Source organism: Capra hircus, chromosome 14 (genome assembly GCF_001704415.2).
Source record: "Capra hircus breed San Clemente chromosome 14, ASM170441v1, whole genome shotgun sequence".
Classification (NCBI taxonomy): Eukaryota; Metazoa; Chordata; class Mammalia; order Artiodactyla; family Bovidae; genus Capra; species Capra hircus.
In genome coordinates this window covers 66501903-66514531 of record NC_030821.1, presented here as the reverse complement: position 1 = coordinate 66514531, position 12629 = coordinate 66501903, and the positions used below count along the sequence as shown (strand labels likewise).

The following is a 12629-nucleotide window of genomic DNA, read 5'->3' as shown; positions in this document are numbered from 1 at the left end:
TGACCTCAGTTGGACATGAGGTCTTTGCAGGTGTCATCAGGTTGAGATGAAGCCATTAGGGTGGACCCTAGTCCAGTGCAACTGGTGGTGTCTTTATAAGAAGAGATAAATTTGGACACAGACACACGCAGAGAAGAGGGTGCCTTCACGTATGTCTCAAGTGAAGACACACATGCTGGGAAATTGCCTGGTGAAGACGGAAGAAGAAACTGGAGTGATGTGTCTACCTGCCAGCACCTACCAGAGTGGGCAGGGAACAACCCTTCCCCAGCAAGTTTCAGAGGGAGCAGGGCCCTGCCAACCCCCTTGATTTCAGACTTCTAACCTCCAGAATGGTGAGACAGTAAGTTTTGGTTGTTTTAAGCCAACCAGTGGGGTTCTTGGTTACAGCAGCCTAGGAAACAAATGCAATACTGAATAAATGTGGAATTTGTGTCTTTGTGTGCCCCCACGTTCATACTTGATAGCCTAAGCTCTAGACTTTTTACTTCTTTCTATTTTATTTTTATTTACTTATATATTTATTCAACTTTATTAAAACCAGGTTATTTTAATTTATGTTTTAATAGAGGCTTTATAGAGGTTTTTAAAGGAGGCTTTGCAATGTTGTGTTATTTTCTGCTGTACAATGAAGTGAATCAGCCATACATATACATACACACATAACTGTATCCCCTTCCTCTGAAGCCTCCCTCCCACCGCCCCCATCCCACCCCCCTGGGTCATTACCGAGTATGGGCTGAGTTCCCTGTGCTATACAGCAGCTTCCTGCTAGCAGTCTGTTTCACACATGTCGTGTGAAACTTCTTTCCACTGATTGTCTCCGTTGCAGATCACCTCGTTTCAATCGCCTACTGATTGTGCACTACTTTTTAATAAAAAACCTTTGCTTGTTACGGGAGGACGTTCTTCAACATATCACACGAAAAAGAAAGAAAATTGTTGTCATCAAGTGTTTGTGCCTCCCTCAGCAGTGAGTGACGGACTTACTGTTCTTTTGGCCACAGGCTGGTTCCTGGTGCAGGGAGGAAGCACAAGGCTGTTGCTCCCTTCCCTCTTCTTTGAACTGGCAAGAAACGGAACCAAATCAAAGTGGCTTTAAAAATAAGGAAATGTGTGTATTTGCAGAACTGGAGCCCCAGGTTCAGGAGAGCAGGCTCCCAGTGTTTTAATTTGGCAGCTTTGTGAGCTCACCCGGAGTTTGGGGCTCCTTCTCGGTTCTGTCCGCAGAACGTGCCTTCTCCTAAGGCAGGAGTCCCCACTGCTGTAAAGATGGTTAACTACAGCAGCTGGGCGGCCTGCTTCCTGTTCTCACCCTGTGGGGTCTCTTGTGTGTGTTGATCTTAAGATCCAGCTATATTTTCCCCAAAGGCCTCCCCAGTAACATCTCAGTCTCTTGTCTTGTCCCTGAACCAGCCACTGCCAGAGTGGATGGAGTGAGATTATGTCTCAGTTAATTATCTGAGGATGAATGAATGGACTCTGGACAGAGGACCCCAGTGTCCCATACATTCTCCAAATTAACAACTCCCACTCATCTTTAATAGGCAGAATAATGCACCCCCCAAAAAAGATATCCATGCCTCCAACCCCAGAACCTGTGAATATGTTACTGAACGTGACAACAGGGGCTTTGCACATATCATTCAGTTAAGGATCTTGGAATGGGGAGATTATCTTGGATTATTAAGGTGGGTCCAGTACAGCCCAGCCTGGTGGGCCGCCATCTGTGGGGTCACGCAGAGTCGGACACGACTGAAGCGACTTAGCAGCAGCAGCAGCAGTACAGCACAGAGCTCTAAGGAGGAAGGAGGAAGATCAGAGTCAGAGAAGCTGTGAGGACGGAAGCGGAGGTCCGAGAAGAGTGAAGGAGCTACTGCTGACTTGAAGGTCGAGGGAGGTGCCCCGAGCCAAGGAGTGCAGGCCGCCTGTGGGGGCTGGAAGAGGCAAGGAGAAGGGTTCTCCCCAGGGCCTCTAGAGGAATCAAGCTCTCACAACACCTTGATTTTAACCTGAAGAAATTGATTTTTGGATTTCTGGCTTCCAGAACTGTAAGGTAATAAATGAGTACTGCTTTAAACCGCTAAATGTGTGGTGATTTATTGCAGCAGCGATAGAAAACCAGATAAGCAAAATCCTACTGTATCACACAGAGAACTACATTCACTATCTTGTAAAAAACTATAATTGAAAAAAATCTGAAAAAGAATATATGTATATGCATGTATATACATAGCACCAGAAAATAACACAACATTGTAACTCAACTATACTCCAATTAAAAAAAAAAAAAAAGAACAAAGCGAATACACCATTGTTTCTCCAGGCTGACCTTGAATCAGTATAGACCTTTGGTAAGATAATAAGAATCTTGTATTGATTTTGAATCTTCTTTTGTATGCACAGAGAAGCTACACAAATATTTATGCATTCAACAAGAGGCAAACCCGTTCCCTCACCCTGCCTCTACCTAGCCAAAAATGCTACCATTTTGCCCTCCAAAACAGTCAGTGTTGGTTCCGTCGTTCAGCCCCAGTGCCGGGTGCAGGGAAAGCAGAAACAAGTGGGATCTTGTCCTCACTCCCAAGCTGCCGAGACCATCTCAGTCATTTGATTCCATAAATATTCTCACTGTCAGCTCAGAGCTCGTCCAGATGTCTGTTCTGGCTTTGTAACTAAAGCCAGTTTCCTCTGAAGCTTTTCAGACCTGCTGATTTTTTTGTTTTTAAGTTTTAGCAAGGGTCAGGAAGAGCAGAAGACATTGTTAAGCACATCCACAGATAGAGCTATTTTTAGGGGCCCGGAGTGGCGGAGATCCGCAGTCATTCTGACGGTTGGGTCCTGGCGTCCACAGAGGAGGTTAGCTGCCTGTCTCCTGCCCTCATGCCCCTTGGACAGAGAAGCTGCTCTTTGGGACTTTTCTCTGTGGTTCTTCATTTCCTCCTCTCACAGGAAGCCCTGTGCCACAGAGCAGGGGGTCCCCAACCTCTGAGATCTAATGCCTGGTGATCTGAGGTGGAGCTGATGTAATAATACTAGAAATAAAGTGTGCAATAAGTGTCATGCACTTGACTCATCCCCAAACCACCCCCCTGCCCGCCCTTGGTCTGTGGAAAAATTGTCTTGCATGAAACCAGTCCCTGGTGCCCAAAAGGGTAGGGGCCCGCTGCTGCAGAGCACAGTGGAGCCGTGCACGCAGTCTGCGTGGAGCTGCTTGTTAGCACACCGCAGCTCAGTTGTTGCCGGGAAGCCTTGGGCTTTCCCAGGGATGATATATGTCCAGTGGCAATCTGTGAAAATATCTGGGAAGCTACCAGAAATCCAGGACCAGAGAAATGGAGTTAGGGAGCCAGGCTTCGAGGTGATCTTTTCCAACCATGGTGTTCTATTTTGAGGAAACAGGTGTGGGTAATCAGTGACACAGCTCTCGGTCATGTGTGGAGCAGCTTAGCAAGGACCAGAGCTTAGTCCCCGTGGCATCAACTGTGGACAGTTCTAGGCTTGGGAACCGAAATAAGAGAGCTGGACCGTGAAGCCCTGATACCCGTAAGAGTGTGTAGATAAGTTAGCTTAGCAGGATGTTCTGGGCTCTTAGCTCTGCTTCCCATCTCCCCTTGTCTGCAATAAGTGCCATGTGCTGAATGGATAAACGCACAGACTCGAGGTTTGGCCTGGGTTGGAATCCCCTTTACTAGCCATGTGACCTTGGTCAGATTGCGAAAGGTGCTTTCCTTGTCTGTAAGATGGGACACCAGGTGAGCTGACTTAATGAGTTCAGATGTGCAAAGCAGTCACCTTGGGGCCCAGCACTTCCTCAGCTCTAACAAACGACTTCTTCCTGGGACCTGAAGCATCACTCTCCAGCACTTTGGCTGACTGCGTGCTTTTTCCATCATGTGACTGCCTCCTAGGGTTTTATTCAGCCCGCTCTCTAGAACAAGATGTTGTTTCTTGTTTTTACTATGATAAACAACATTTCCATGACTATCCTCATAGGTAAGGATTTGCTCTCAGCCTTAATTGTTTCCTCGGGTAAAATTTTTCAGAGTAGAATTGCTCGGTCAAAATGGGAGCTTGTTTTTGTAAGACACGTCTTGATAAATGCTGCCAGACTGTCCTCCAGAAAAGCACTAGTTTACACTCTTACCAGCTGTGAGTGAGTGCGCCAGTTTCCTTGCATCGCCAGGTTATTAACTTTTAATCAAATGAAGGCCCTGGAAAAATAGGAGAGATTTCTCCGGGGATCAAGTGTTCCTAGTCCATGCTCATAAGAATCTGAAGGGAGCCCAGAAGGCAAGTGGCGCGTGTGAAAACGGCGCCCTCTACTGGTTCTCCCTGGTGGAGCAGTGCGGGCGGCAGTAGACGGTCAGGTTGCCGCCGGCACTAACTCAGATGCCAGGAATTTCACCCTTATGGCTATTTAGAAAGTCAGCCTCAGATGACCTTTAACTCTCACTCAGGTTCTTTTACAGAAGTACTTAATCAGCTAGGGGAGAATTTGCTCCGAGGGAGCCCTCGGTACTGTTTGGAGACATTTTTGGATGTCACAAACTGGGGGCGCTGCTACAGGCTTTTGGTTGGTTGAGGCCAGGAATGCTGTGAACCATCCTTTAACAAAGAATGGACCTGCGCCTAAGTATCAATAGTGTTAAGACTGAGAAACCCTGTTTTAGAAGAATGGCTGCAGAGGCGTCTTTTTAGACTAAAATAAAATATAGAAATATCAAATGTTTATCACCGTTACTACTGTGTTTTAGTTCTGGAAACCTGATAGTTTTGCAGAATAAAATGGAAACTAGGTGGAAGTGAAACAGCACACTTGCATTTCTAGGAGAGAAGGCAGAGCGGGAAATACAGCCCATAATAAATAATGTCAGGAGTACTAATGGGGGAGGGGATGGTTTTCCTATTAAATTGACTTGGTTAAACCTGCAATAAATTCCTGCGGCTTTCCCTTGAAGATCTTGTCTATTCTTTTTTTTTAAGATAGTGCTTTTCAGGACACTTTTCTTTCTGATTTCATGAGCCCCGGTGTTTTCATAACATTTATAATTGTGCTTTCCAGTGCTTGGTGCAGAATTGCCATCTGTAGTTACTGTTTGCCTCCCCCTCCTCCATGCCCAAGTAAATGCTGATAGAAACGTTGTTTCTAAGAGGAGGAAGGAAGGGAACGTCAAAAATAATCTTAGAGAAGGGTGTGCCTGAAGGAAAAGTACGCCAAGAATTTTGGGAAAAACCAAGCCATATTTCAGTGTACTTTGACATTGGCTGAGTTTGAGGACTTTTCATGCTGGTGTTACCCAAAGCCATCAAAAAAAAAAAAAAATTCCCTATTGTTTCATTTTGCTTTAGCCCTGCTCTTCTCTACCTTACTTGTATTCTAGAGTATGTGACTTTATGCAGTAGCTTCACTGGCTGTTCTGAATAATGCTAGAAGGATGATTTTGCCAAAAGTGGAAAACAAAACGGAACTACAGCTTTTCCCTAAATATCAGATACTATTTTAATCATCTTCCTTGAGAAGTATTTTTGACCCAGTGGGTTGTAAAATCAACTTCTGTGTCACAGTCAGTATAATTGAAAACAATAGAAAATATTAGAGGGTGTTATTATATATAGTAAAGGTAGCTTTTATTTTGGTGATTATTTCAAGATGTGTAGCCATATCCTGGTGGTTCAGACAACAAAGAATCAGCCTGTGATGCAGGAGACCCGGGTTCAGTCCCTGGGTCAGGAAGGTCCAGTATTCTTGCCTGGAAAATCCCATGGACAGAGGAGCCTGACAGGTTACAGTCCATAGGGTAGCAAAGAGTTGGACACGACTGAACGACTAAGCATGCGCACACACACACACACACACACACACACATTTATGTGTGCGTGCACAAGCCTGGTGAGAAGTCTGAAAGACAGTGGCTTGGGTTATGGCGCAGTGAAATCTGGCTGGTTTTTCCATTTGTTCATTCTTTTCAGGGTCTTCGTGGTTCTGACTCGCCTCCCGTCCCTCACGTCTGCTTCTGTTGCTTTCCCAGGTGGCACCAGGGAGATCGGATCCGCCCTGACCAGGATGTGCATGAGGCATCGGAGCATAGAAGCCAAGCTGAGGCAGTTCTCCAGGTGAGGACCGTTGTTTCTCCCAGATCTCAGACGGCCCTGATGACTTCAGGTTATAAAGCGCTGACGAGGAGCATCACTCGCCTTGAGCAGCGCGGATTTCCCGGTGACGTGAAATCCCCACAGCCCGTCTCTCATCACTGCCTGTCACGCTGCTCACTCACGAAGAAGCTTCCTCGTTTGCTTGTTTATTCTTGGCTTCTCTGGGCCTCTGCCACTGCGCGTGGTCTCTCTCCAGTTGCAGCAGCGGGGGCTGGTCTGCGCGTGTGGAGCGGGTTTCCCGTTGCTCTGGCTTCCCTTGTTGCAGGGCACAGGCTCTAGGCACACAGGCGTTAGTAGTGGTGGGGTGCAGGCTTTGTTGCCCTGTAGCACGTGGGATCTTCCCAGACCAAAAATTAAACCTGTGTCCCCTGCATCGGCAGACAGATTCTTAACCACTGGATCACCAGGAAAGTCCCCAAGGAAGTATTTCACTGGGCATCTGCTGTGTGCCGTTTCCTTTTCCTGCCTGGAGAATCCCATGGACAGAGGAGCCTGGTGGGCTACAGTCCATGGGGTCGCATAGAGTCAGACATGACTGAGCGACCAACACTGCTGTGTGCCAGGCACTGGTTGGGGCCCTGGGAATACAGTGGAGAACCGGATGGCCTGGGTCCCCGCCTTGCGGAGCCCATACCCCCCACCTTGGGATCTCTATGTGTCTCCTCACTCTCCATCAGTGTGGGGAGCTGGGTATCCCACTGAGACCTCTGGGCCCCACCCCTACAGGAACTTCCGAGGAGGAGAAGCTGCCGTGCTGGACAGTGGGGTGTGCACTGCCCTCCTGTTACCTGGGCCCTGAGCACATCCTCCAGACCCACCTAGGAGGGCATTGGCGGCTCGCAGAACCTTCCACACTGCCAGCCTCTTGTCTGTTTCACGTGCGTCCACAATGGGTAGAAGTGACAGTGGCTGGCATGGGGATTTGGAGTCACCGGTGTTCCAGTGAGAGTGGGATGTCCTTCCAAACAGATCAGCATAATTATCAGTTGTCCTCAGTCTGCTTTGTGAATTGCGAGTTGCGTGAGAGGCTGCCAAGGTAGAAGCCCTCTGATCCTCTTGCAGGGCCATCTCAGGTTGCCAAATGTAGCAGCAAACGCGCCTCGTCTTGAAGTCAGCCGGGCCTGGGTTTGAATCCCCGGCTGGCCGCAAGTGTCCTGCAGTATAGGGCTGGGGTCTCAGCCTCTAGCAGATGGGTGTACGAATCCCTGAAGGGCTCTTGTGCAGATGTGCAGTGTCCACACAGCGGAAAGCACTCACTGGAGCTGGTGACGAAATCGAACTTCCTCCTCCCTTCCTCGCCCCTGGGGAGTGTGCCCTATGATGGCACCCCGCCCCCCGCACCTCCTCCTGCACCCATCATCTTGTTTACCCTCGGGCCAGTCTTGTGACCCTCATTCCATCGTAGTGATGAAGAGATGCCAGTTCCATCAGCCGCCGTGCATCAAGCACCTACTATGTGCCGGGCATGGTCGTAGGTGTACAGAGCATAGCCCTGACTAGGACCACATTCTGCACTCACAGGGCTTACGCTGCAGACACTACAGAATCTTCTACCTGCTGGACTGTCAGTAATGAATGATAGGAGGAGAAACACTTGGGGTCGGGTGGATGGTGGTTGCTGGATACCGGCTGGTCAGGGAGCATCTCTGTTCAGAAGAAAAATCTGAATGGAGACCTGGAGGGAGTGAGGCTGGAGGAGGACATACGAGGGTGGGAGCTGGCAGGAGACCCTGGTAAGAAAGCAGGGAGGTTGTACCTAGAATTTGGAGATCTTCAGCAGGCTCAGGATCAAAAAGCAGTCTGAGAACTGCCTTTGTCGTAGTTCTCACCAACATCATTCAAACAGCTTATGGGTATTTTCTAATTTTTCGACAACATCTCTCTTGACGTAGGCGTGGGTTGATTTTCCTTCCCTTGTACAGAAAGCCCTGTGTCCCCTGGCTCATGCTTTCTCTCCATGGGGTGTTGTCTTTGCACTTTTCTGACTGCACTCTGTTTGGGAACCTGCACACAGTAAGAAGGGGTGTGCCTGGAGACCCGCATCCCTCTGACCCTCTCTAGGCTGTCTGCAGTCCGCAGTCATGACTCATTTTCCTGAATGCACAGCAGAGTCATGTGGGTCTTTTTTTTTTTTAAGTGATTCTGGGGCCCCACCCCAAGTTTCTATCAAGTATTAGATGAGGCCTAGGTGTCTTCTTTTTTAAAGCTCTCCAGCCAGTTCCCTTATGCAGCAAGGGGCATGACCCCAATACAAGTGTTGGAATTTTTTAAAAAGGTGATGAGAAGAGGTCACACCAACCAGTCACGTGTACAGCTTCTTAACAGTCATTGAAAAGCATTTTGAGGACACAGTCATTGTGAAATTGGGGGGTTTGGAGGTGAACTTGGGCTTAGGGTGCTGCCTTGTCCTGCTTCAGGTAATTATGATTCGGGTGTGTTTTGACAACCGAGTGCAAACCGTGACCACAGATTATATCTGTGTAATTTCTCCTTCTCTTTGTCCTTTTGTGCAAGTGCTTTAATCGATTGTCTGATAAACCCGCTTCAAGAGCAGATGGAAGAATGGAAGAAAGTGGCCAACCAGCTGGATAAAGACCACGCGAAAGGTACGGGGCGAGGTGGCTGACGCACGTCAGTCTCAGATGGCGGGTCGCGGCTGCTGCCTGTGCCTCTGCTGGGGTCGCTGATGTCATCCGGAGGACCCGCTCCTCCCCCGCTGCTCCTGTAGGCGTCTCAGTGTTGGAGGATGAGGGATGGGATGTGATCCCAGCGCAGGACTCAGTGCTGGGTTTGGGGCATGCAGCGTCACTCAGGGGATGCCATCATTGTCCCATGGCCTCAGATGCGACCAGCTAAATTCAAAGTGATTGTAACCTCAGGCTTAAATGCTAGAGACTCACACTTCAGGCATTTCAGCACATTTTGGAAACCAGACTTTTAATGATGTAAGTTAGCCTTCAGTCTCCTGCCCAGAACTGGCCATTCTCTTTGTATATACCTTTAACCGGTGGGTCTCAGAACCTCACATGCTGGCTCTAGGGAGTGAGTGGTCCAGACGGACATCACCCCTGTCGGTCTTCCTGGAACCAAAGGGTAGGGGTGCTGGCGGTGTGGAAGAGTCAGGAGACCCTGCTCCCAGCATCGTACAACCTGCAGTGAATGTGGTGGGGAGAAAGCGTGTGGGCCAGCAGTGATGCCAAGGGCATATAAAGAAGAGCCCTGATAGGCTCAGGGTGGGCGGGAGGGAAAGGACGGGGGTGGCTCTGTGGGAACTGGTCAAACTGGTGATTAATCGACTATGAGGGGAGCAGAGGAGAGAAGTGTCAGAGCCAACTGTCATTTCAGATGTTTGTGCCTGGGTGACGGAGATGCCGGCAACAGAAATGGGAAAGTTCGGGGTGGGCATGAGCTGAGGGGGGAAGAGGAAAGTGTTGGCAGGGCTGTGGGCCGTGTGGGCTGCCCCTGCCATGGGTCCGCAGCCTCCAGCCTCGGTGTTAATGTGAACATGAGGCAGCCAGGCCTTTCCCACTTTTCTGCCATGTGTTCTAGTCTCTCCTGTAGTCTGAGATGCTCACTTTTGAATTGTAGCATCTGGCCAGCATCTAACCATGTGGGTTCTTCTTGGAGTGAAGCCCTGTGGATTTGGGCCTTGGGAAAGTAGATAATTACTGGAAATATTTCCTGTTACTTATACTGAGAAATTGTGAATTTTAACATTTTTATTGAAGTCTTCCCAAGTGCCATCTTTTCTCAGAGCTGGTATGAATGGATGCTGGAGGAAAAGACCCCTGTGCATTTTGTCGGTTTTCATGTTCATGACCCCTTTGCTGTAAAATGGCATCAGAAGATTTTTTTACCATTTTATATTCCAATAAAGCTATTTATTGCACATCAGAGTTTATGCTTTCAGTGATAAAAGCAATGGCTGTTGCTAAAATGTTTTCTGTTGCGCTAAATGGTAAGATTGTTCAATATTCTTCTCTCTCTCAGAATATAAAAAAGCTCGCCAAGAGATAAAAAAGAAGTCCTCAGATACACTGAAACTGCAGAAGAAAGCCAAAAAAGGTAACTACAAATTCTGCCATTAATATGTTGCTTTGGGAAAATGAACACGTGCTTGATTTTTCTTTGAAATAGAAAGTCTTCAATCAGACTTCCTTACATATAATGGTCCTGTGAACAGATAGGGGCTAATAGAATCTATCAGAACCAAAGTCCCCAAGTGCAGAGTATCTGTTAATTTGAGATACAAAGTGGTACTTGACTTGTTCCCTCCCCTAACCTGATCTCCAAAATTTGACAGTTTCCATGTCTATTGTGCGTTGTGATGAGACCTATAAATTTCTTGGAAGCCTTGGGATAGTACATAAAAGCCTCTATGCAAATGTTCTATAGCAATTATTGCATAAATTATGTAATTTTCTCCTCCATCCTTCATAGCCTATAATCTCCAAAACCCTTTATTAAGTCTTGTGAAAATGTTAGAAAAGCCTGCTGTGGGAGCTGGGAATCTTGCCTGCATAGGGAGATTTTTCATGGGTGTTCTTGACGGTGGGAGCCAGGTAAGGAAAGTGAGACTGCTGGTGTAAGACCCCTCCGCCTAGTCGATCATTGTTTACAGACCAGTTAATTACCAGATCCGCTACCCAGCTTTGCTCTTCCGGCTTGCACTGGGAGTTCGAAGAGAAAAAAATCTAGCATATCCACTTTGCAAGCATTTTATTAAAGGCCTAACAAGATATAGGGACTCTTTTCTTGAACTTGAGAATGTAATATTCCCTCTAGACTCTTCTTTTCAATACCCGGTTCTGAATTTGCTGATGAACTGGTTCCCCCTCCCGTCAGGATGGTCCGTGGGTGGGTAGTCTTCAGCCTGTGTTTGAGACAACGTTTTTAGATAGACATCTCCAAAACCAAAGTTCCCCTTTCCTAAGCAAGTGGTTCTCACTTGGAATTAAACATCTGGAGAGATGGGACACGTTGGTAGAAGGGGAGTGAGGATAGGACAGACTGTTCAAGCTAAATGTCGTCTCTCCCCCCACCCCCCGGCCCCCAGTTCTTATAATAACCAGGAGACCGTGTCGATATAAAGGCAGCAGGATTTTCACTCTCGATCAGTTTCCCATTGGTATTGGCCCCAGTTGTTCCTTCCGGATGTGTTTTCCTGTTCTTGGTGCTTCTGCAGTTTACATTCTAACTTAGGCACCTGGGAGCTAGTACTCCAGTGGAATAGGCTTTGTGGCCAGTGACATTTTAGTGAGTCTAGAGGTAAATGTAAATAAAACTGCCACCCCATTCCATTGTATCTGAGGTTTCATGGAAGAACAGGTTGGTAAAAATTTGAAGCTGAACCCTACCTAATTGACACCATGCCAGCTTTGAGATAAGAGAGATGAATGGGTTTGCAGAGAGGGTCCAAGTCTATGGACTTGAAAAAGATTTGGGAGTTTGCTGGAAAGGTTGAGGTAAGGAAAAAGTAGCTGTTTTACTTTCTCTCTTCCAGAATTTTCTTTTCAGAGGCCTTAAGTTCTTGGCTGCAGTGATAATCCTTTTATCTGAATTCTGCCTGGAGACTGAAACAGTCTCTGTCTGTCACTCAAAGTCACTGGCATTGTCCAATTAGCGAATTTGGACCTGCAGGGAATGCCTGATAGGTGGATTGCAATGCAACATAAAAGGAAGTTTCTGGCAATTAGACTTGCCCAGCACCGCTTGGGCTGTCTGGAGAGAGGGTAACAAGCTCCCCATCAAGGCGCCGGATGGAAAAAGTCAGGAAACATAGGGTGCAGGACTGTATTACGTGAGAAGATGCTGCTGGTCCTGGGACTGGGGAATAATCAGCTTTTGGTTGTGAGGCACTTGGACCTGTAGGCTGAGACAGTGGAGGCTGTGATCAGGGGTTTCTGAAGCATCCATCTTGTCAACCCCAGTCATATAGCTGATGGTCTTGGGCACTGTATTCTTTCCAGACAAGAGAGCCATGACTATGTTCTTACGTCTACAAGCCAAGTCAGATTAGTAGCTTAGAGGGTTCCCGATGATTTTCTAGTTGATCCAGGGAACAACTAGAAAACTATTTTCATTTATTTCCTTTATAAAATTTTTTTTTCTTCTAAATTATGTAAGTGCCTCTTAAAAACTCACGTTGGTGTATTTCTGGGGTGACTGGAGCGTCCTAGGAGGTACCAGAGTCATCCTTCTGAGTGAATTCTGACGTGCTCTTCTAGAAGATGAGGCCTGAGAATGGGCTAGGAGCACTGCAGGTTAAGGGCTGGAGGAGGCCTGCTTATTTGAGGCTCCCAGTTATTCTGGGCGGTCTGGTTAGCTGAAGTTTCCCTTTTTGCTAAGATGCCTCTCTTATTGCTTTCATCCCCTTCAAGTGGTAGCTTCCTAGACTTTTGGCTTATAACATGTTGGTAGATCCTTCTGAGGTTTGCACCATGTGTTAGGATGGTTTGAATACATTTTTTTTT

The 12629-nt window shown here is 47.4% G+C and overlaps 1 protein-coding gene across 6 annotated transcripts in view; it reads left to right on the top strand.

Moving 5' to 3' along the window:
- Positions 1-12629, top strand: part of MTSS1 (MTSS1, I-BAR domain containing) — a 162913-nt gene that overhangs the window by 120013 nt on the left and 30271 nt on the right. For all 6 annotated transcript variants that reach the window (XM_018058554.1, XM_018058553.1, XM_018058551.1 and 3 more), the window contains 3 exons: positions 6033-6117; positions 8671-8762; positions 10147-10221. In XM_018058554.1, the coding sequence (XP_017914043.1) occupies positions 6033-6117; positions 8671-8762; positions 10147-10221 (252 nt within the window). The remainder of the gene's footprint in view (positions 1-6032; positions 6118-8670; positions 8763-10146; positions 10222-12629) is intronic.